This window comes from Triturus cristatus, chromosome 6 (genome assembly GCF_964204655.1).
Source record: "Triturus cristatus chromosome 6, aTriCri1.1, whole genome shotgun sequence".
Taxonomy (NCBI): Eukaryota; Metazoa; Chordata; class Amphibia; order Caudata; family Salamandridae; genus Triturus; species Triturus cristatus.
The window spans coordinates 812,805,053-812,829,021 of NC_140589.1; the positions used below are offsets into that span (position 1 = coordinate 812,805,053).

General features: G+C 45.4%; 1 protein-coding gene across 1 annotated transcript in view; it reads left to right on the forward strand.

Moving 5' to 3' along the window:
- AKT3 (AKT serine/threonine kinase 3) overlaps positions 1-23,969 on the forward strand; it is a 740,092-nt gene that overhangs the window by 614,073 nt on the left and 102,050 nt on the right. Inside the window, exon 11 of the mRNA XM_085611402.1 lies at positions 3,376-3,590. Within this exon, the coding sequence (XP_085467528.1) occupies positions 3,376-3,590 (215 nt within the window). The remainder of the gene's footprint in view (positions 1-3,375; positions 3,591-23,969) is intronic.

Below are 23,969 nucleotides of genomic sequence, written 5' to 3' on the forward strand. Positions count from 1 at the left end.
TGTATCATCAGAGTATGCTAGGTCCTTGGGTGTCTCAGTGTATGAATGAGTGTGTGCCTGGGTGTCTTTGTGCATGAATGAGTGTGTGCCTGGGTGTCTCGGTGTATGCATCAGTGTGTGCCTGGTTGTGTCAGTGTCTGTTTGTGTGCCTGGGTGTCTTAGTATATGAGTTAGTGTGTGTTTGGGTGTCTCGATTTATGTATAAGTATGTTCCTGGGTGTCTCAGTGTATGACTGGGTATGTCAAAGTATGCATAAGTGTATGCCATGGTGTGTCAGTATCTTTAGCACTATGTCCCTGGGAGTCTCCATGTATGCATCAGGGTGTGCTTGGGTGTGTCAGTATATGTATAAGTGGTCCTTGGCTGTCTCATTGCATAAATGAGTGTGTGTGCCTGGGTGTTTCGGTGTATGCATCAGTGTGTGGCTGGTCTGGTCAGTGTATGTATAAGTATCTCTCTGGGTCTCTCGGTGTATACATCAATGTGTGCTTGGGAGTGTCAGTGTATGTATAAGTGTGTCCCTGGGAGTGTCAGTGTATGTATCAGGGTGTGACTGGGTGTGTCAGTGCATGTATTTTTTTATTTATTTTTTGCAAAAACATTTTTTATTGCATTACTCAAACACAATTGACATCCACAATGTTCATCTGGCCAGTGGCCGCCATCCGCTTATAAAATCACATCCAAATACAATCTGGGCCACTTCCACCTACCAATGTGCCGTCCCCAAACCCTCCCCTGAAATAATACAGCCCCCCCCCACCCACATGTCAGTGTGCCGGGACGACTACTACCAGGATAACCTCTCTCAGAAGGAGCCGTATTAAGAGCCATGAGCCGCCCCCCCCCCCCCCCACCACAGACAGGCCCCAGGCAAAGAGGAAAAGGAGAGCCCCCGGCCCCCATGAGCCAATCAGCTAGCCTCCCCCACCCCTAAGTACCCGCCTGTTGCTCCAGTGCCGCAGGGCCTCCCTCCCCCGCTGTTCCCCATCCCTGGAGATCAACCATTAGTGCTTCCCACACCCGAGCCATGTCCAGAGCCTTGTCATCGTTTCTCCTAAGCGCAAGCTGCAGCCTGAACGTGCCCTCGCTACCCGCCCACTTGGTAAATGTCGCTCTCCACCTCGCGACGCTGGGACCCGTCCTCGACTTCCAGTGGAGCGTAATTTCTTCCTTGGCCACCACCAGCCCCAGGTCGCAAAACTTGCTAGTGATTTTCGTGCGCGGCGTGTGTGGAAACCAAAGCAGCAAACAGACTCCCATCTCCACCCGCAACTCCCGCCCTGTCACTTGGGCCAGGCATCCGACGACCTCCTCCCAGTAGCCACTTAAAACATCGCAGGACCAAAACATGTGTTTAAAGTCAGCCCCCTCCTCTCCACAACGAGGGCACTGCGGCATGGGGCCCCCAAAATACTGAAACAATTTAGCCGGCGTCAGGTATGCCCTATGCAGGGTGAAATACTGCACCAGCTGAAACCGGGCGTTACGCGTGCTCTTCCAGGCCCGTCTCTGAAGTGCAGGCCATGTCAGTTCCGGGATAGGTTTTCCGATATCGGCTTCCCACTTATCCTTCAGCGCAGTCAAAGGAGCTAGATGTTCCGTGGCCATTCTCTGATAGAGGCAAGTAATGGCCTTGAATGTGCCCGCCGCCATGACCACATACTGACAGCCGGCCGCCGTCCGCGGTTCCGAGAGCCCCACTCCCCAGTGCCTCCGCAGCGCCGCCACCAAGGCCGCGTGGAGGAGATAGTCGCCCCTCGGAATCCCGAAGGAGTCCTGCAGCTCCTGGAATGGCCGAAGCTCTCCATTTAGGTACAGGTCTCCCACCATCTGTATCCCTAGATCTTCCCAGCGGGCCAGCCCCGACCAGTCCCCGCCGTGGGGGAGGGCCGTGCACATACCCAAGGGGATCTCCGGAGCGTAAGGGCGAGCAGCGCCGGCCCTCCGCAGGCTCCGGTTCCAACACAGCCGGAGCGTTCGCTCTTCGAGCGTTAGTTGTGACAGCTCGAGTCGCTGTTGGAAAACGATAAAGGAAAGCACGTGTCGTGTCAGTGCATGTATGTGTGTTATTGGGTGTCTTAGTATATGAGTTAGTGTGTACATGGGTGTGTCACTGTATGCATAAGTGTGTTCCTGGGTGTCTGTGTATTGAGTATGTGACGTGCCAAGACGATCTTAACTCGGAATGTATATTTAATCAGTATTAGATTAAATAATTGTATTTACATATGAGGTTAGTGTATTTGTTATCTCTTTTTAAACAGTGTGTAGAAAAAGTTGATTGTCAAGATATAAATGATTCTAGTAAGTATTTTGATTGATTCCAAGAGTATGATGAAGTCAGGTTTGGAAGCTGAAGGGGGCCGATTCGTCTGGACATTGTGTGCAAGGGTATGGAGCACCAGCGCTGACATATTGCAATGTATTAACAGAAACAAAACTCTGGACATCAACTCAAAGGTTCATTAAAGGAAACGAACTATGAGAGCTAACGATGTTTCTAACCTACATAGATCAAACTCATCAAAAGTATTTAATTGACAGCTAAGTGATGAACAGTGTGTTCAAGTGAAATCAGAGACAGTGGGTACGTGGATCTTGTGTTTACCACACTCTTTTTGAGTCTCGTCATTGGTGATTTAGAATTTCTCTTTTGTTTTGTAACATACCCTAGCAGGGTATGTTACAAAACAAAAGAGAAATTCCAAGTACAGCATTCTCCCATCAATATTAGCAGATACTTGATGACGAGAGCCTACGGTTGTGTTCCAAAACGCTGACAGAATACTTCTAATAAACAAGTTGTCACAGGCACTATAAAACATTCTGTCTCATTAAGCACTAGACCAGTGGTTCTAAACAATTTGAGTTGTGTGGACCCCAGCTGAATCATTACTGGAATCTGGGGACTAAGTCATTATAGGAAGCTGAGGACCCCCGGTCTAATCAATTTCTGTGATTTGAATCTCAAAACAAAACACAAAAACAAGTATACACCAAACAGAAGCTCGAATATTGAAATATTTTGTTTAGTTTACAATCAAATATAGAAAAGGTTTTCAAATTTTCAAAGTTGCACTTTATTTGTGTATACTTTAATGTCTTAATTTTAGCATTTAATTTTGTAAACAGTCGCGGACCCATTAAGTAGGTCTCAGGGACCTCCAGGGGACCCGTACCACAGTTTAAGAATCGCTGCATTAGACCCCTCTCCATCGCTCCAGTACTCTATTTGTTGGTAGCATCCTATTATCCTGCACCATGTTGTACATTTTTTTTTAAAGATTTGATTTGATTAAATACATTCTCAGTGGTTCATTGTTTGGCTCCTTGGAAGCCATGTTTTCTAACACCACTCCTTTAATTTATAGGTGTTGGAGGACAATGATTATGGACGTGCGGTGGACTGGTGGGGCCTCGGAGTTGTCATGTATGAAATGATGTGCGGGAGATTACCATTCTACAACCAGGACCATGAGAAACTCTTTGAACTTATTCTTATGGAGGACATTAAATTCCCACGAACACTTTCCGCAGACGCAAAATCATTACTTTCAGGACTTCTAATAAAAGATCCAAATAAACGGTAAGTTGAAACAAAAGGCCACCCTAACTGCGTAATCGTGGAGAATCCTTATGAAGAACCTAACTTGACCTATACAGAAGAGGAAATGAAGAAATCAAACTTTTTTGTTCGGGTCAAGTCGTACCGTGGCAACCAGCACCTTGGAGTCATGGATCATGCATTGTGTAAGTGTGGTACTGTTTTGTGGTGCTTTGACCTGGTTCATTGTGTTTTGTCTGTTCCCAACCAAACAGTAAATTACCTAGAAGAAATAATGTGATGCATAATACACGTTGTCTTGCTAAGGTAGAGGCATGGGTCAACATGGAAGGATGATGGCTCAGGCTTCAGGTCATTTCAGTTTGAAGATATCTGCTTTTAAATAACTGGGTGCTCCATCTGAAGATGGAAATGTATAGTTGCTAACATTCCTTCATGTGCCCCATTTCTCCCTGCTTTTGTGCGGGCACAGATCATATCAAGTATAAACCAAACGTATTTGAATATCTTCTGAGCTCGTGCAAATACTTATAATTTTGATATTTCTGGGAACATTTTTCTGCATAATTTTGGTTTGGAGCCCAAAGTAAACATTACAGCTGCAAAAAGCATACCGTGCTCAAAAAGCAGAAAACGGACATAAATTTGGGAGCCTTGCGTCACCGATATTGTCATACCGATCCGCCGAAGTGCTCGACTGCGATAAACCAGCTACTTGCACATTTGCAGCTGGACAAAATGTATTGCCATTTTTTGGGAGTGTGCTTTATGGCACAATTATAATTTTTGTATGAAAATGTTTTAGAAAATAAGATAATACTATTCTTGTATATTGTCCCTTCCAGATGCCCCGGTGGGGGCTCACTAGTGGTTTCAAGCTGAATTCTCTGGTTGCATGGCCACAGGGTGGCAGAGGGGTATTACCAAATGTCCTTCTTCGAAAGTGCTATTCTTTTGGGTTCCCTACCTCTGGCCTTAACATATTAAAAGGATTAGGGAAATCCTGTGCTCACTGCAGGTGTGCTGGCAGCTGTGCAGTTCCCGGCACCCTCCTCTTCGTGGTTTCGGACTGTGGAGGGTACCATTTGGAAGAACGGTGTGCCACTGGTAGGGGCGTAGCTTTCGATTCTGCTGCAGTTGCAATGGGTCACAGAGAGCCAAGGATCTCACAGACCAGGAGTATTGCTGTTTTCACGATTGCACTAGGGCCCAAGGCGTCCTATCTAGCCAGAGACGGCAAAATGAGCACTGGCCCAGAGTCCCAGCCTTTCAGGGGGGGGGGGGCCTTGATAGAGCCAGCTCTGTTCTGCAGGAGTCTTGCCCTGGTGATGTTGAGTAATTTCTAAACAGACTGTTTTAAGTTTTGTTTGCTTTAACTTTTCTTTAATATGGTTGGTGTGTGTGAGTTTATTACAGACATTTTGCAAATAAATATTGTTTTTATGTTTCATGCAACATTCATAAAACAGATTCTTTTAGATCAAAACAGGACCTCAAATATGAGAAATGGGAGGGTGTCCCAGAGATTATTCCCAGTAATATTAGTGAGCTCCTGCAGTGTTACAATATTGAAAACATGCATCTATCCCTGAATATTATATATAAACATATTTGAAATCTGGGCAAGTGTGCCTGTGCACTGTCAGTGACCTGGCCAAAGAGGGCATGAAAGAGCTGAAACTAAATCATAAATTCAAAGCTGTTCCGAATAGGGGCTCCCAAAATACATTTGGCCCAGAATCCCCAAAATCCTTAATACGTCCCTGTTGCTTGCCACTGGGTTAGACATGGTGCGGGCCGGGCATAGGAGCATCTCAGCAAGGACTGATTCCACCACAGCCATTGAAAACGTGTAGGCTAAGGACATGGTCTTGCACAGTCTGCTGTGAGCCTGAATGCTGAAGGGTTTGTCGTGGGCTTTATCTGTTGTATTGTAAGTTCGTTTTTGGACCTTTTAAACATTACCTATGAGTTTGCATGAGATTTGCCTTCCAAATTTGCCTGCGCACCAGGATTTCAATCAACGTTGACAGTGCGTTGAACACGAAGCCAGGGCTGTATTGCAGCATTGATGACCACGCACATCTAATACTGGACCCACACCTTTCTTAATTTATTAATGTTTTGGGGGTGTTTCTGTCTTTGGAAGCAGGCTTGCCGTTAGTTTTAAATTGTGATCCTTTGTAAAGGTTTATACTTCCTCTCTGTCTGCTGTCAATCACCTAAGCCCTGCCTTCAGAGTGTACTTGAACACAGGCTGCTTTCTGGTAATACACAAACTGAAAGTTAGCTCTTCGCTCATACACAGGTATGTTTCTGTGTGTGAAGCGTTTGTATTATGCTTAGTCTATTTTCCAGTGATGAGTTCTATTTTTTTCCGACGTCCCAAATCTCCTCTTACCTTTAACAGACAAAACTTGTTTTTGTTTGTCAGACCAACTCCCTCACCCAGAGTTTGAAAGTGGAATGTTTGCTAAAACTGAACCCATTTGCTAAATGTGTTCAGTTTATTTTTTATTTATATTGGGATGGGACCATAGCTGCTTTTCTCCCTACTTGCTTATTGTACATTTACCAGTGTTCATTGGTTGCTGCCGCGAGCGACTTGGTGCCTTTGATCAGAAGAGAGATGATAAATGATGAGGCTCCTGTTTCTTCAGCATTATGTGTCTTTTATGCAGGGCACTGAAGTGATGCAATTCTGCCCCGCAGCGTTTAGTGTATATTTAGTAATTTACCACATTTCCCACATAATCCATCATCCGCTGCATAATCTGCATATTGTAACAAAAAAGTATTTCTACCTCGAACGGATCAAACAATACTAAAAACCTTGCAACACATGCTGACGCAGTGGAAGGTCCTTCGCAAAGGTTGACTGGTTACCTTTCTGTTTCTTATTTGCTGTATTTGGATGAGTAGCTGGTACAAATGAAGTGAAATCCTTGCCCAGAGAGTGATGACAAGTGAAAAAATGATAAACTAATGAAGTAACACTATCACAAAATGTTCCGCGTTGAGCCGCGTAATTTGTGTTTTTTTTGCGGCATCATTTAATCATCCCTGCTGCATATTTTGGTCAAATCCGGCAGCATAATTCCAGTTGCTCTGCTTTTTTCATGGCATGGCTACATGATTAAAGAAGATCTACAATTGTTTGTTTCTTTTTCTCACTTTCTTTTGTTTGTATAGCACATCTGATCAAAGTACTGTAATTGGGAAAAAAAACAGAGCACACTTAAAAAAAAAAAAAGTTTTTTTAATGAGTTTTGGTACCTCATATGATGAAGAGTATTCATTCAGTTCTAAAAATTTCTACTTTTTTTCCAAACTTGGGGAATAAATTGTATTAATTTTTGGGATGTAAGACAATTTACTTTTTACGATTTAAGATAAATTTCTTTAACAGATTATCGTGGTACACCTGGGTTTACGATTCAGCGTTTAGTGGTTTTGTTTTAGAGGAAATCTTTGCACCCCATCAAGTTTTATGTGATTATACTTGGAGATTGTGTTCGGTTGTTAGTAGTACTAGGACTTTAGCCCCATTTTAAGTTTGTCCTAGTCTGATTCCTTAATGGCAGTTTGTTTCCTTCCGATTTTGAATGATCTCAAAGGCTGCCACTTCTTTGTGTAAACATATTTCTATCGGAGCACTCCAGTATTAAGCCTACACCTTGAGTAAGGAACTAGAAAGTAACCGTTTCGTACCCCTCAACCTCCTTATATCCAATGTGTACATTTTAAGCATAATAATCGCATTGTTTCTTTGACCAACATGGGACTTATTGGATTTCAGGGTTCAAATTAAATTTCTGCACCCTGAAATAGGAGACTCAAACCAAATTGCAGAGGGAACTGGGCTTTTTACAGGAGGGTAAAACATAAATATGTGTCAGGGGAGTCCCAAAAGTGAGGACTGTAGTGTAAGAGTCATTCAGTCGGTGGACTGCGGCCAACAAATGCCAAAAGTTGTCTAGTGGTGAAGCTATGGCAACGTGAATTCAAGTACCTTAAGTAAGAAATGTATGATATCCTTCATATTTAAGGCTAGCCATTTTTCTGAATATGCACTCACTCAGTGTTCCTGGCCAGGTGATCGAAGAGGACAAACACAGCGAGCAGATAAAATTCCTAGCTCCACTAATTACCTAAGAAAGGATTGTGCTCCTAGGGTAACTGGTGCCCACGATTGTGCCTTTGAATTCATGCATTTAGTATCATCTATTTATTTTAAACAGCTGAGAAACTAAACATAGATTTCACTTCTTTTAGAAAAAGCTAAATGTGCCAACAGCCTGAGTGGGAATATTGGCCAGGACTCAGTCTCTCATCAAAAATACAGTTCAGTGTCTGTCAGCCCTCATTCTCTCTCTGTTTTAGAGTCTTTACAAATGATTTCCTTGTCTCAACTTGGGCAAAGATTGATGTTTTGTCTTCTAAGACTAACCTTGGCCTGGTAGGAAATAGGACAAGGGCTGCCACAACACATTTTAACAAGTTGTGGTCTTGTGTGTATGCGCAATAAAATCGATTTGCATATTCTGTTGCCAGCACGCCTGTATTCCTTCCGCTTTGTTTTAGGATTAAAGATATGCACGCCTCCAGTGATATCCTGTCTATTAGCTGCTCACAGATGAATCTGTTAGAAAGGAAAGCAGATATTGATCACTTTAAACAAATACCAGAGCCGATCCTCCAGGCCTGTGTTCTGCTCACTTAGCTTTGTTCTTTGGTATTAACTTTTCTGTCCTGCAACAAGCCTGACCACTTTGTGGTGTTTCGGTAGCTTCATGAATTGTAACGCCCCATTTTTAGGGTCGAGCATGCACTAGCATGGCTTGCTAGGCAATGTTGTTAACAAAAAGGGCTTGGAGCCGCCCTTTGCTTATCATTCGTTGGCTTGCATGGCACTCTTCTTTACAGCCTCGTCATTTGTCAAGGCAGGCCTAACATCATGTTCGAGGTATATGAGCTGCAGATTGTACACTTATGCATAGATCGCCATCTGGTGTTGGGCTCGGATATTTGCATGTTGTTTTTATCTTCGTACAAGTCTTTGTAGTCACGAGGTTGGTGACTCCTCCTTCGGTCGACAATGCGCATGGGGATCGACTCCCTCCTTAGATTGTTTTGTTCCGCCATCGGGTTCGGATGTGACTTGCTGCACTCCGGGTCGGTGTCGTTATCGAACTCCCTTCGACGCGCATTCACAGCTAACCAACGGTATTCTCTCAATCGCGTTTACTTTGACGCACCCTCGATGAAAACTTTCAAAATATCCGACATCGCAGAACTTTGACGCGGGCCACTGGGCCTACCCGCGACGGTAGTGACGGACGTCGATGGAATGGACTCCCTTTAAAAAATTTCCCCAGTGTGGTGCTAAATTCCCACACTCGGACCTCCATTCCGACTGTAATCTGTGCCTCTCTCCAGAACATCGAGAGGACGACTGTGAGGCTTGCCTTTCATTCAAATCCAAAAAGACTATCCGGGATCGAAGAGCTCAACGCCACGAGATGTCCTGAGGCACAGGTTCCATTCCGGACATCTTCCATCCAGGTCCCGAAAGCCTTCCGGAACCAGAAGAAGAACAGGTCTCGGTCTCCAAAGCAGATGACTCCGACGCCGAAGATGACATCACCCCGGCGCAACGGGACGTGAGTACAGAGATCCCGCCCCACCCAAGCCCATACCAAAGGCTCCGGTGACACCTTCGCCTCCGGGCTCAGGTCTACACCGACCCAAGACTTTGAGCGCCCCGCCTCAGGGCCCGGCTCCAAAGGATAGAGAAAAGCCTCCCGGCTCGAGCCAACCACCCGGTCCCGAAAAACCCTCTTCGACACCGAAGATTAAGTCACCCGAGATGCCACACCCTCCTCGGTCGGCACCGGAGAAACATTCGGCACCAATACCGGCAAAAGACCCCTCTGCACCGAAACAAGCGGATAAAGGCTCGGCACCGAAGCAACCGGATAAGACCTCGGCACCGAAGCAGCAGTATATGACCTCGGCACCGAAGCAACCAGAAAAGATCTCGGCGCCGAAGCATACAGAGAAGCCTTCGACACCGAAGGCGTCGGAGCCAAAAACACCAAAAGAGAAGCCTCCCAAACAAACACCTCCAGAGCTCAAACAACCCGCACCGAAGATCTCAGAACCGGGAAAGGCTTCTATACCGGACATTGCCCCTAAACAGACAAGACCAGTTTCTAAGGAGAAATTGTCAACACCGAAGAAAACCTTCGATACCGAAGAACTTTTTCTCCCCGATCCAAAGCAAACCACCATTCCGATTCACCCAAAGACTGGTCATATAGTGACCAAGCTACCAACAAAGAGGAAACTAGAGCATCCACCACATGCACCAGTTTCTCTCAAGAAGATTCACATAGCTACTAACACTTCACCACCACCTTCCCCCCCCAATCAACCCTAATTTACTTATTTCTCCACCACACTCTCCACAACCAGAGGATAGTGACGAGGGACAGGGGCAAGAAGACGAAGACTTAGTGCCACTTGACACTGACGATCCTAATGATCCCCCACAGGTACCAGACCCATGGCATGATTACAATCCTGATCCTGATCTTAACAATGATCCAGAATACTACCCCTCAAAACCATCGCCACCAGACGACAATGTGGGTTTTGCCCAGTAAATCAATAGGGCCGCAACATACCATGGAGTCAAACTACATTCAGTTCAACCACAAAAATCTACCCACGTATTGCCAATGCTTAAAGGTCTTCTTAGACACGCTCCTGAGGTGTTCAAAGACCCAGTTAACCCCAGAGTAGACAAAAAATACAAGGCAGCTCCTACCGACCCCATCTACATCAAGGGACAACTCCCTTTAGATTCCGTAGTCGTAGCCAATGCATGCAAACGAGCAAACTCTCAGGGATCAGGTGACACACCACCTCCTTATAAGGAATCAAAGTTGCATCAGGCAAGGGTATGGCATCTCAAGCTGCCAACTCATGGAAGATAGCAAACACACAAGCCCTTCTAGCAAGGTATGATAGGGCCCACTATGATGAACTGGAAAAGCTCACCCAACACCTTCCTCAGCCAATGGCCTTATACAGGAAGGCAAATTAATTACCAATACTTCCATAAAATGCGCGCTCGACGCAGCAGACACCGCGTCCCACCCCGTAAATACTAGTATTTTGCTGCGCAGAAATGCCTGACTCAGGGTGTCTGGCTTTAAACAAGAAGTACAAAATACCCTCCTAAATCATCCTTTTGACCAGGAGCACCTCTTTGGCCCTGCAGTGGACACATCTTTAGAAAAGATAAGGAAGGACACGGAGACTGCCAAGTCTATGGGAGCATTGCAATCACCCTCTACCAGAGGCTCCTTTCGGCGTTCCTTCTATAGAGCAGGCTCCAAAACAAATAGACCAGTGCACCTGTCTTCATCCTACAAAAGTCCCAACCAGGGCTTCTTTTCTAGAGGATACTCCAGAGGAGGTTACAGGGGAAACAACAACAAGGGCAGAGGCAGGGCTAATAACACCCGCAGCTCCCCTAGCACCAAACAGTGACTTCCCAGCGCTTCTCCTGACCATCCCACTCCTGTCGGGGGATGCCTCTCACAGTTCCTCCCTGTCTGGGATTCCATCACAACAGATAGGTGGGTAAGACAAACGATCCAGTATGGTTATTGCCTGGAACTCACTTCTACCCCTCCCAACATTCCTCTCAAACAGTGTCCATTGTCATCAGAACACCTGACGCTTCTCAAACAAGAGGTTCTTGCACTATTACAAAAACACGCAATAGAACCGGTTCCCTTGCCCCATCAATGCAAAGGGGTCTATTCCCTCTACTTTCTCATTCCAAAAAAGGACGTCTCTCTCAGGCCAATATTGGACCTCAGACCGCTAAACTTTTACATCAATCAGACCACTTCCACATGGTCACCTTAAAACAAGTGCTCCCACTACTCCAGCAAGGTGACTTTCTCTCCACCCTGGATCTGAAGGACGCCTACTTCCACATTCGTATTCATCCTGCTCACAGGAAATCTCTCAGGTTTGTGGTAGATGGTCAACACTACCAATTCAAAGGCCTACCATTCGGAGACACCACGGCACCCAGAGTTTTCACCTAGTGCCTCACAGTGGTTGCAGACCACTTGAGAAGACAACACATTCATGTCTTCCCTTATCTGGACGACTGGCTTATAAAAGCAAAATACCACAGCAGTTGTGTTCAACACAAGCTCAACACAATTCAACTACTTCACAGTCTGGGATTCACAGTAAATCTGGGCAAATCTCACCTCCAACCGTCCAGAATACAACAATACCTAGGAGCTACGATAAATACTTCCGAAGCCATAGCATATCCCAACCAAGTCAGGATAACTGCCATGCAAGCGCTGATTCAAAGATTTCAGCCACAACACTCACTACCAGCACGAGTGCTCATGCAATTAATAGGGGTGATGGTCTCCTGCATCTTTCTCGTTCCTTATGCAAGACTACAAATGCGTCCGTTTTAAGAGTGTCTATCAGGTCAGTGGAACCAGGCTCAAGGTCAGCTAACAGATCTAGTGTTGGTACACGACCGCAGTCACCGCTCTCTGCAATGGTGGAACACACAAAACCTTTCCGAAGGGCTGTCGTTCCTCGAGCCAGTTTCACAGAAAGTACTAACAACAGACTCATCGCTCACCGGCTGGGGTGCTCATCTGCAGACCCATACCATTCAAGGTATCTGGACCCCCCCAACAAAAACAATTCCACATTAACTACCTAGAATTGTTAGCAATATTCCTAGCACTGAAATCTATCCAACTGCACCTTCTAGGCAAAGCTGTCCTGATCTGCACAGACATGACAGCAATGTATTACATACAGAAGCAAGGGGGGACAAACTCCCTACAGCCATAGCGCAAAGCATATGTAGACAGGCCATTCTGCAAAATATATACCTCCTGGCAGAACACTCGCCAGGGGTACACAATCAGATTGCGGATTTGCTCAGCCGTCAAGCACAACAGATCCACGAATGGGAACTTCATCCGCAAGTTCTTCTCCCATTCTTTCAACTGTGGGGACACCCAGAGATGGATCTCTTTGCCACACACCAAAACGCTAAATACCCAAACTTCGCATCCAGGTATCCACACCCACTGTCCAAAGGCAATGCGCTATGGATGAATTGGTCTAACAAATTTGCCTACGCTTTTCCGCCTCTCCCACTCATTCCGTTAGTGGTGAGGAAACTCAAACAACATTCTCTCACAATGATCCTAGTTGATCCAACATGGGCAAGGCAACCATGGTTCACAACTCTACTTGAACTATCAGTAGTACCACATCAAAAGCTACGCCTCTCACCCAAGCTTCTCACTCAAAACCATGGAGAGATAAGACACCCAGACCCCAATCAAACTGATCCTTGCGATCTGGCTCCTAAAGTCTTAGAGTTTGGCTACCTCAATCTCCCGCCAGACTGTATGAATATTATCAAAGAAGCTAGACGCCCTACAACAAGGGCATGCTATGCGGCAAAATGGAAAAGATTTGCCATTTACTGCACGCACAACAAGATCAATCCACTAGATGCTTCTATTCAGAACATCATCTGTTATCTACTGCATCTGCAACAATGTAACCTAGCGTATTCATCTGTTAGGTTACATTTAGCCGCCAAAGCAGCTTACCTACAAAACAGTCAACATTTGTCCTTGTTTAGAGTTCATGCTATCAAAGCTTTCATGGAAGGGCTTAAAAGAATAATTCCACCAAGAGCTCCACTCTCTCCGGTGTGGAACCTTAATATAGTCCTTACCAGACTAATGGGTCCTCCTTTTGAACTTCTCCACAAATGTGAGCTGCAGTTCCTCACTTGGAAAGTAGCCTTTTTGGTTGCTATCACATCCCTCAAAAAAGTAAGTGAACTCCAGGCATTAACCATACAAGAACCATTTTTACAAATCCATCATAACAAAGTGGTTCTTAGGACTAACCCCAAATTTTTACCCAAAGTAATATCTGCCTTCCATCTCAACCAGTCTGTTGAACTTCCAGTGTTTTTCCCTCAACCAGACTCAGTCGCAGAACGGACTCTTCACACGTTAGATGTTAAAAGAGCAATACTCTACTACATTGAAAGAACAAAATCTTTTAGGAAGACTAAACAACTTTTCGTGGCCTTCTCCCCACCTCATAAGGGCAATCCTATATCTAAATCAGGAATTGCAAGGTGGATTGTAAAATGCATAAAATATGCTACATAAAAGCCAAACGCACATTAACCATTCCCCCTAGAGCTCATTCTACATGCAAACTAGGGGCTTCTATGGCATTCTTAGGGAACACCCCCCTAGATGATATATGCAAAGCAGCAACTTGGGCTACACCACATACCTTCACAAAACACTATTGTGTAGATGTACAGGCAAAACAACAAGCTAGTGTGGGCCAGGCTGTATTTAGAACATTATTTCAAACTACTGTAACAGATACAGGTAGTCATCGCAAAGGAGGTAACTGCTGTATAGTCTATGCATAAGTGTACAATCTGCAGCTCATATGCCTCGAACGGAAAATGCTACTTACCAGTATGCATCTGTTCTTGGCATGTAGAGCTGCAGAGTTGTACATGCCCACCCGCCTCCCGGGATACCTCTATCTGTTCCAGTGTTATCTTACTTAGATGCATTACACATGGACATCTTTCGATTTCTCACTACTTCATCTAACCCTATGTGGCAAAAACAATCTAAGGATGGAGTCGATGCCCATGCGCACTGTCGACCGAAGGAGGAGTCACCAACCTTGTGACTACAAAGACTTCTTCGAAGACAAAAACAACATGCAAACATCCAAGCCCAACACCAGATGGCGATCTATGCATAAGTGTACAACTCTGCAGCTCTCCATGCCAAGAACAGATGCATACTGGTAAGTAGCATTTTCCTTTTGTTCCCCTCGGTGGAGCAGGTACCAAGCACTGATAGATTCAACTTAATCACTGCCTGTCCGCTGCTCCTGACGTGATTGAGATACTATTTTGTTCTGTTTAACTTTTAGTGCCCTGTAAACTGTGTGTGCAAAAAGCGTGTGACTGGCAAAAATGCGCCCAACAGGACAAACAAAATTGCAAAGATTTATTTTCTATAGTTAACTTTAATTTATCTTGTCAAATCGTCTTTTGTCCCTTCGCACTCATGTTTTCATTTGTTTTTGATCATTGGCACTGTTCTCAAAAGGTAAGGATTATCTTATTGCAAAGCGACATTGTTTTTTTCTGTTGTGTAATTTCTGAAATGGTGCTTTAAAGGGAAACATCATTAACCACGTGTGCCGTTACAGCACAAGCATTACCACACTTGCTTATGTTATGTTAAAGGTATTTGTTGAGTGCATGTACACCAAGCGGTTTCATGGCGCTGAGATCCAGGGAGTGTTGCCACTGAGAAGTTAATTTGTACGCCTGGCAAAAGAGCCAGGTCTTTAAAAGCTTCCTAAATTGAGAGTACTACGTTGTCGCTCTAATATGGAGAGGAAAAGAATTCCAGAATTTTGGGGCCAGGACTGCAAATCCTAGACCCCCCATTTTCCAATGTTTGAAAGAAGGAGTAACTGAAAGGTTGAGGTGGGAAGACCTAAGATTCCGGGTAGGGGAGTATCTCTGTACCCGAGAAGAAACAAATGCTGGACATTTGCCATGGAGCGCTTTAATAAGATGCATCCCAACTTGAATGCACTGCGTTCAGCAACCATTAACCAGTGTAACTTTTTCATGATCGGGGTGACATGGTGCCATCTGGGCTGTTGAAAAATTAATCTAGCGGCCTGATTTTGCAACAGTTGCAGTCTTTTGAATTGGTATGCCAAAGTAAAGACAGTTGGCATAGTCAATGTGAGAGATCACTAAGGCCAGAACTACTTGGGACAGGGCATCGGTGGTAAGAAATCTGCTGATTTTCCTGATCCTCTGGAGCTGGAAGAAACAGGTAGAAACCACTGTCCAAATCTGAGATTTTATTTACAGGTCACTGTCAATAGTGATGCTGAGGCTTTTGATAGATCTGGATGGAAGGGGGGATTTCCCAACTCTGGCGGCCAGAAGTTGGAGTTCCTGGGGTTTGAGAGCCCTGCGATTAGGATCAATTCAGTTTTATCTGAATTCAGCTTCAAGTGATTGCCGTTCATCCAGTAACTAATGTGTTGCATAGATGTTTGAAATTTGGAGACGGAGGCAGGAGAATTGTCAGTATCGAAGATCAGTTGAAGATCATCAGCATAATTGAAAGTGCATACATTCTTTTCACCATGGGAATGAATAAGGGGAAACATATATAAGTTAAAAAGATGTGGAGATAGGGTGGAGCCCTGCGGTTCTCCACATATCAATTTAACTTTAGAGGAATGGAATTGATTGATGTGCACCGCTTGCGAGCGATCCTCAAGAAAAGATGTGAACCGCTTGAGGGCCAGGCCCTGAATCCCTGCGTTGCTGACGCGGCTGACTAGGAGTTTGTGGTCGACCGTATCGAATGCAGAAGAGAGATCGAGGAGCACCAGGGCCTGTGTTTTGCCCTTATCTGCCCCATTTCTTAACCCATCTAAAACCATCAAGATAACCGCCTCAGTGGAGTGAGAGGGTCTGAAGCCCGCCTGATGGGGATCAAGAAAGTGGAATTGTTCAATAAAAGGACAGACAGTTTGCAACATGGGCTTCAATGATTTTGGCTAAGAAAGGAAGTAAGGAAATGGAGCGGTAATTCGTGAGAGCTAGATGGTCTGCCCCTGCTTTCTTCAGAATAGGGACAATTTCTGCTTCTTTAAATGCCTTGGGAACTGACCCCTGATTGAGGGAGTTATTCAGTAGCGCTAGGGGAGGGTCAGGACATGAGAGGACAACTTCCCTTAAGATGTGCGGGGGCAACAGTTCCTCGGAGAGCCTGATCTAACCTTCATCAGTAGATTCAAGAAGATTCTTTGGCGATGGAATGGAACTGCTCCAAGGAATGAGAGTTCCTGAGCGGGGGTGGCTGGGCATTAAGGGGAGAGGAAGCAGGAATTCTAGTCTTGATGGTGATAATTTTATCAATAAAATAGGAATTGTGTGAGTCACATAGTGCTTGAGTAGGGGCAGGTTTCGCCGTAACTGTCTGGGTTAGATAGCTCGTCAACAATAGTGAAGATGTCCTTAGATCTGTTGGTGGAGCTCAATGTTTTATTGGAAAAGTAAGTTGCCTTAGTTTGTAAAATGGCATTTTTATACTGTTTAAGTAGGGTTAGGTATGGGTCTCTTTTTTTCTACGGAATAGTCTCGTCTCCAGTCGTGCTCAGCACGGCAGAGGGTGATTTTTCATAGTTTTAAATCTTCAGAGAACCAATGATGAGCATTGTCCTTTCTGACTATGTTGACTTTCCTATAACGGGCATGACTGTCACTGGCAGCTACTAGCCAAGATGTGATGCTTTCTTCGTGCTTGTTAATCGAGGACTGTTCAGAGGGGGCCGAAGTAGCTAGCAGTTTACAAAAGTCGTCGAGGTTGCAGTGGCTCCAATTTTTTGCCAAGCGGCTCACCTTAGATAGGGGCTTTGCTAAGTACAAGTTGCAAAGGGAGAATTTGATGAAATGGTGATTTGAAGGGTGTGGCCTTTGATATGAGTGGGAGTAGTCGCATTTTGGACACGATTCAGTTCTCCGAATAACTCACAGTTCAGCTGAGCTAGTGCCACCCATTGCATCATTAGCCCAATAGTTAAAATCGCCAATTATTAGGATTTTGGCATATTTGATAGCTAAATGGGAAATATTTTCACCCAAATGTTGAGGAAAAAGTGGCATGTGGTAGGGGGGGTCTATAGATTAGGACGCACACCAGAGGGGTATGTGGGAAGACTAGTTTTATGGTTAAGCTTTCAGTTGATGGTATGCCTAGGGTGGTGAGAGAGGAAAACTTTAGCTTCTGATGGATTATAGCAGCGACCCAACCCCCTTTCTTCCCGGGGTCCCTATTAGCTTGAATAAAGTAATAGTTGCTGTGAAGAGCCGCTAGTATGTCTGGGGTGGATTCTACTGATAGCCAGGTTTCGTAAAGAAGGAGCAGGTCAGGTTTGTCAGAATCTAACAGCTGAAATATCTCTAGTTGATGTTTGACCAGAGAGCTGGTGTTCAAGTAAGTGACTGTGAGCTCAGTCCACCTTTGATTGTGCTGAATGAAAGCATTTTTCTTTGCAAGGTTTTTTAGCTTATTGGAGTTGAGCTTGTCTGGACAAAGAGGCCTAGAGACAAGTTCAGCGAAGTGCTTTCTGTAATCCAAAATTCCAGACAAAGATAATTTGGTGTGAGTCGAGGGTTTAAGTGTACGGTTGTTGTAGTGCTAGCGTTTAAAATCAGATGGGGAATAGCATAGCAACTGAGCATAATGACTTGCCCCGGACAGACGGCACGCCATCAGCTCTCCCGCGCTCTGGCCCGTATTTAATGGCGGAGCACAGGGACTAGTCCCATCTCCATCCCACAGTGATTGGCTCCCCGCAGGGGAAGGGAAAGCGTTTCCGGTGCCACCAGCCTGACACCAGGAAAGAAATGCAGAGCACGGTGCAGAACACACAGCTGAGGAGGCAATTCAAATTCAAGAACAGTTTTTTTAAATGCTAAAACAATTTAAAACAAGGTGATGCAGCAAACACGGCAGCAATGCTTAGAGTCCTAGAGGTAAACATATGTTTACCACACATATGTCTTAACCGCGCATATTCCTTTACCACACATGCCTTTACAATGATGTTGTAAAGGCGGTAAAGGCATATGCCTTGGTAAAGTCAGTCAGCGCTCTAGACTCTGAGCTAATGGGCAGGGGGGGGGGGTGTTGGAGAGGGACTTCCTGTTAGGACGAGATTGTGAGGAACGGGAAGGATCTGGACGTGGCCTAGTAAGAATTTTTCCGGTCAGAGTTGGGGTCGTTTTTAGAGGTGGGGTCTGGGTTTTAGGGTTTAGGTCTGGTGGTCGGGGCATTTTTTAATGCTGGGGTTCGGTTTTAGGGCTCATGGCGGGGTGCTGGGGTGTTTTTAGGGCGGGGAGACGGTTTTAGGGCTTAGGACGAGGTCGATTCAGGGCTGGGGTCTGGGTTTTAGAGCTCAGAGCGTGGGGTCGGGAAGTTTTTAGGGCTGGGGGCCGATTTTAAGGCTCAGGACGGAGGGCTGGGATGTTTTCAGGGCTGGGGCCGAGGTAGTTTTCAGGGTTGTGAGCTGGTTTTAGGGCTCAAAGCGGGGCGCTGAAGTGTTTTTAGGGTTGAGGTCGAGGTTATTTTCAGGGCTGGGGGCTGGTATGTAACCTTTACCACGCATATGCCTTTACCAATCATGCTTGTACAATGAAATTTGTTGTAAAGGCATGCGAGATAAACACGCGGTCTTGGTAAAGACCGCTTTAAGGTATGCAATGTAATTGCATGCGTGGCTCCATCATATAACCTGCTTTAACACGTAATTGTGCAGTACACCCCAATCCACCCCACCCCACTCCAATTCAATCCGCGCCACTCAATCCAATCCACCCGAGACCAATCCAATCTAAACCACTCACCCCAAACCAATCCAGTCCATCATACTCTAATCTGCCCCACTCCAATCCAAAACAATCTGCCCCACTCAATCCAAAGCAATCTGCCGCGCTCCAATTCAAAACAATCTGCCCCACTCAATCCAATTCACCCTACACCATTGCACCCTACTCCAGCACAATCCACCCCACTCAATTTCAATCCACTCCATCCAATTTCAATCCACCCCACCCTATCCAGTCCAATCCACCCCACTCTACTCCAATCCACCCCACTCTACTCCAATCCACCCCACTCTACTCCAATCCATACCCACTCTACTCCAATCCATACCCACTCTACTCCAATCCATACCCACTCTACTCCAATCCATACCCACTCTACTCCAATCCATACCCACTCTACTCCAATCCATACCCACTCTACTCCAATCCACCCCACTCTACTCCAATCCACCCCTCTACCCCAATCCACCCCACTCTACCCCAATCCAATCCACTCCATGCTAGTTTAGTCCACCCAGCTCAATCCAATCCATCCAGCCCACCACATTCCAATCCACCCCACTCCAATCCACCACAGTCCAGTCCACTCCACTCTAATTCACCCCTCCAAACCACCCTATTCTAATCCAATCCACCGCACCCCAATCTAATCCACCCCAGACCACTACATCCCAATCCAATCAACCTTACCCCATTTTAATCCACCCCATCCAGTTCACCCACTCCAATCTACCCCACTCAATCCAACCCACTCCACTCCAATATAGTTCACCCCAATCTGCTCCAATCCAATTCACCTCACTTACTCAATCCACTGCAACCCACTCCACCCTATTTAACCCCACTCCACTCTATAACACTGCATTCTACGACACTCTCTGCCACTGTACTCTATTCCTCTCTACGACACTCTACGCCTCCTACTCCACTCTAGTACACTCCACGCCACTAACTTTTAGCCATGCTGAACAGCAGCCACACTGGTGTGCAACATAGCAAAATAACATTGCCAATAGATCTATTTTATGGGCGAAACCTTTTGGATTTACCAATGTTTGATTAATTTAATTGTTGGTTTTATTGTCCGTCCCTTAGTGGGGGGGCCTCTTTTTTTCTGCTTTTTATGAAGTTTCTAGTAGCGTTCCCAGGACAGCGTGATGTGCTGTAGGTTTCCTTTCACTGAGGTCCCAATAATGGGGTCTGTTGTGTATATAGTGCCTTACCTGGTGGAGGTGGACAAACCTCCCTTTGAGGCCCTCAGTGCCTTGACAGCTTCTTAATGGGATAGATGTTAGAGTACAGAATATTACTGTGAGAACTAACGATAAAACACACTGTATTCTTTTCTGTAGACAGTGAATGAAGGCAAACTAGGAAGACTAAAAGTTGTGAACAATGATTTTGGGCATTTGCTTTTTATTTATTTATAATCTATTATAAAAGGTTTAGATAGCGCAGATCATGGTAAGTTGATTTCAAAGCAATTTTCTTGTGTCACCCTTCCGCTTTCCTTTGTTCCTTTGTTTCTAAACTCACCCCTCCCGCTTTGCTGCTGTTTCTAACCCACACCCTGTTTCTCACACCCCGCTCTCTAGTGTATTTCCCACCCTCCTGTACTAACCCCTGCGCTGTTTGTCTACATTTTGCACTGCACCGCGGGATTCTGTACCACATGAATTAAAGTAAAACAAATATAAAAAATTAAAAAGGTGTTTAAAAAACATTGACAAAGCCAATAGATTATGAATAGGCGAAAACTATTGGTTTTGCCAATGCTTGTTCGTGTGTCTTTTCATTCCAGTGTGATCAATACAATGCTTTCTGAGTCTGAGTGCCTACTTTTCTCACTTTTTTGTCGTCATGGGTAGGCCAGAGTCATTCAGAGCCACTTTAAATCAGTTATGATGTTTCCCAGCAAAACGTGCCTAGTTGTTCCAGTTTATCATCCAAGGAGATGATAGAGGTCACAGTGCAAGACTGGATCACATCACGAGGGTTGTGAGGACGCATCATGGAGTGGCTGTGTTTCTGCATCCGTCTTATCAATCCTACCCTCCATAAAAGTGAATCTCTTTTCAGTGTTGGTTAATTGTATCTTAGCTGTAATTTAGCCTCCAATGGTAGGAGTTTTTATGCCATGTGCTCGTTTTTTTTGTATTTGCCCTACAGCCTCCAGCAGCATTTGTTTCCCATTAATAATGGTTGAGACACATCTACCTTTCAAACCATAGTTGTGCGCGAATTAAAGTAGTTTGCTGAAAATAATGCACCTCTCGACTGCTTCACTTAAGAGACTTTAGGACCTGTGTCTCAAGTTTTCTCCATAACCGCCGTGGTGGTCCAAGACCAGACACCGGAAGAAAAAAAATTGGAAACTGCAGACAGTGTCACTTCCAGTGAGAAATGTAGGAACGTTGTCTGGGCCCTGAGTGTTCTTTGTCACCCAATGTCTCTTGATTTCACTGTGAGACCCAAGGTACTTTGAAATGGTGGCTGCCAGTTTGGTTCCTACAAGCCTCTTGAAATCTGTTGATCCTTCTGTATTTCTGGGCCTTCTGTTCTGTTTCTGCAACTGCCTCGCTGCAGCTCTGGTCACTCTGGCATATCTTGTGATCTGATTTTTTTCATTCGCCTTGTCTCCCAGGGAGACCAAACAGGAGGGTCACATGTGAAGGTCCAAAAGATGCAACCATTCCAAAGACCTTGTAGTGAAGTCTCCCAAAGGCTCCTTCCGTTATGGATCTGTAAGTAATTCTGTAAATGTAACAGATAGTCTGTTAAGGTACGTTCTGCTGGTTGTTTCTCCCATTGCATGTGAAGCACATCCAACTATGTCTTGAACTATTTACCAAATAAGAATTTGAATGGTCTGATTCCTAACAAAGTGCAATGCATCTATCCAGATCTTTCCTTGGGGGCCAACAGTCCGCCCTAAGTATTTGTTTAACAGTCTAATTGTACCTCAACAAGGCGGCCTGTCTGCGAGGATTTTGTTTTACATATTTGAAAACTAGAGGCAAAATATAAATCAAACATGAAGTGAAGTTAGTTCATAGATGTGAGAGATTTTGTTTTAGAATATCAACTCTGGACATAAGAATTCTGCTGATCATATACTATTTTGCTTGTGGTTTGTCATAAGGGAAAGCCTCAATTGTAAGGTTTGGTATAGTTCATGAGCACATGCTTGTAATGATACCTACAACTTCCAGGTTCTGTGCAGCCCATGATGTCCTTTACTGTCTGCTGGAACTGCTCTTGAATAATAGCATTGGTTGCAGCGAGCCTTAGGAAGCCAGCCTTGGTTTTTGAGCTGACAAGTGGGACATTGCTGACCTAATTTCTTGTCTCAGCATTTATTCTACACCAATCAAAAACTTTTCATTATGTTTTCTTATATCACTCTAGGCTATTTATAAAATCTGATTTCATTAGTGAGTGAAGTGATGTGTGTTGATGTTTGATGGTTGATGAGATGAACCAATTGTTTTTTCAACCGGGAAAATAGACCTTGTGAAAAAGGTTTTCACATTGTTCTGCGGATTCCTTTTGGTACATAAAAAAGCAGAAACTTATCCATCTGGCTTTTCTGAGGGTTCCACCTTCTCTTTCTCAACACTAGGTAATCAGTGCCTCTTGTCCCACATTTACAGGACCCCCTGGTCCTTGACCTTTTGCAGCCTTCATTTCATATGGCTCTTTGGTGGATTTGTGGTTGTTGACATGATTTTATGTGAGGGCTTTGGCACGTCCCACCATAGCAGAAAAACCACAGATGAAAAAGGGTTTTGAACCAAAGTGCGGTTCTGTAAGAAAGATGCTAGCCACCGCAGAGCCTTAACTCTGATGCTGAGTTCCACAGTTGTTCGAGCATAAGACCGTTGGACACGGTCTTGAGGGCCGCACTGAGATATAGCATTATCAATGCTGAAGTGTTGATAGCCGCAATCACCGCTCACCACCTCCACCTCAAAACCACAAAGAAAACGGCCCTCTAGGACAGAATAAACACCAACACACACAACAGTAAAGAACTCTTCGCCATCGTCTAGGAGTTTGCCAGGCCCAGCAACGAGACCACGGATGTCCACCCTCCCAAGACCTCTGCGACACACTCAGCACCTTCTTCCACCACCCGATCAGGCAGATCTACGACCGCTTTGACACCCTAGACCCTCCCTCCTAGCCCGACACCACCACATCCAACCACGCCGTACCTCAACAGATCCTGCTCACCTAGACCCCGCTCACCACAGACTACACTCTCAAGACCATGAAGAGCATCCACTCCGGAACCACCTCGGACCCATGTCCGCACCACATCTTCCATAGAGTAGCTATCGCCCCGAACTCCGCCGCACCATCAACTGCTCCATCTAGTCCACCAACTTCCCCGAGGACTGGAATTTGCCGAGATCAACCCTCTGCTAAACAAACCATCCACCGACCCGACAGACCTCAAGAACTTCAGACCCATCTCCCAGATCTCCTTCCCAGCCAAGGTTATCGAAAAGGCCATCACCGCCCAACTGTCTGAGTTCATCAAAGAAAACCACGTCCTGGACCACACCCAATCCGGTTTCAGAAGCAGCCTCAGCACTTCTCACCGCCACCGATGACATCCGCTCCCTACTCGACCAGAGCGCAACAGCAGCCCTCATCCTTCTGGACCTCTCTGCTGCCTTCGACTCCTTCTCCCACCACTCCCTAATCATGACACTCCACGACGCTGGCATCCGAGATAAGGCCCTGGACTGGATCCACTCTTTCCTCACCGGTCAAACACAGCGAGGCAGACTACCTCCGAACCCATGGAGATCAGCTGCTGAGTACCCCAGGGC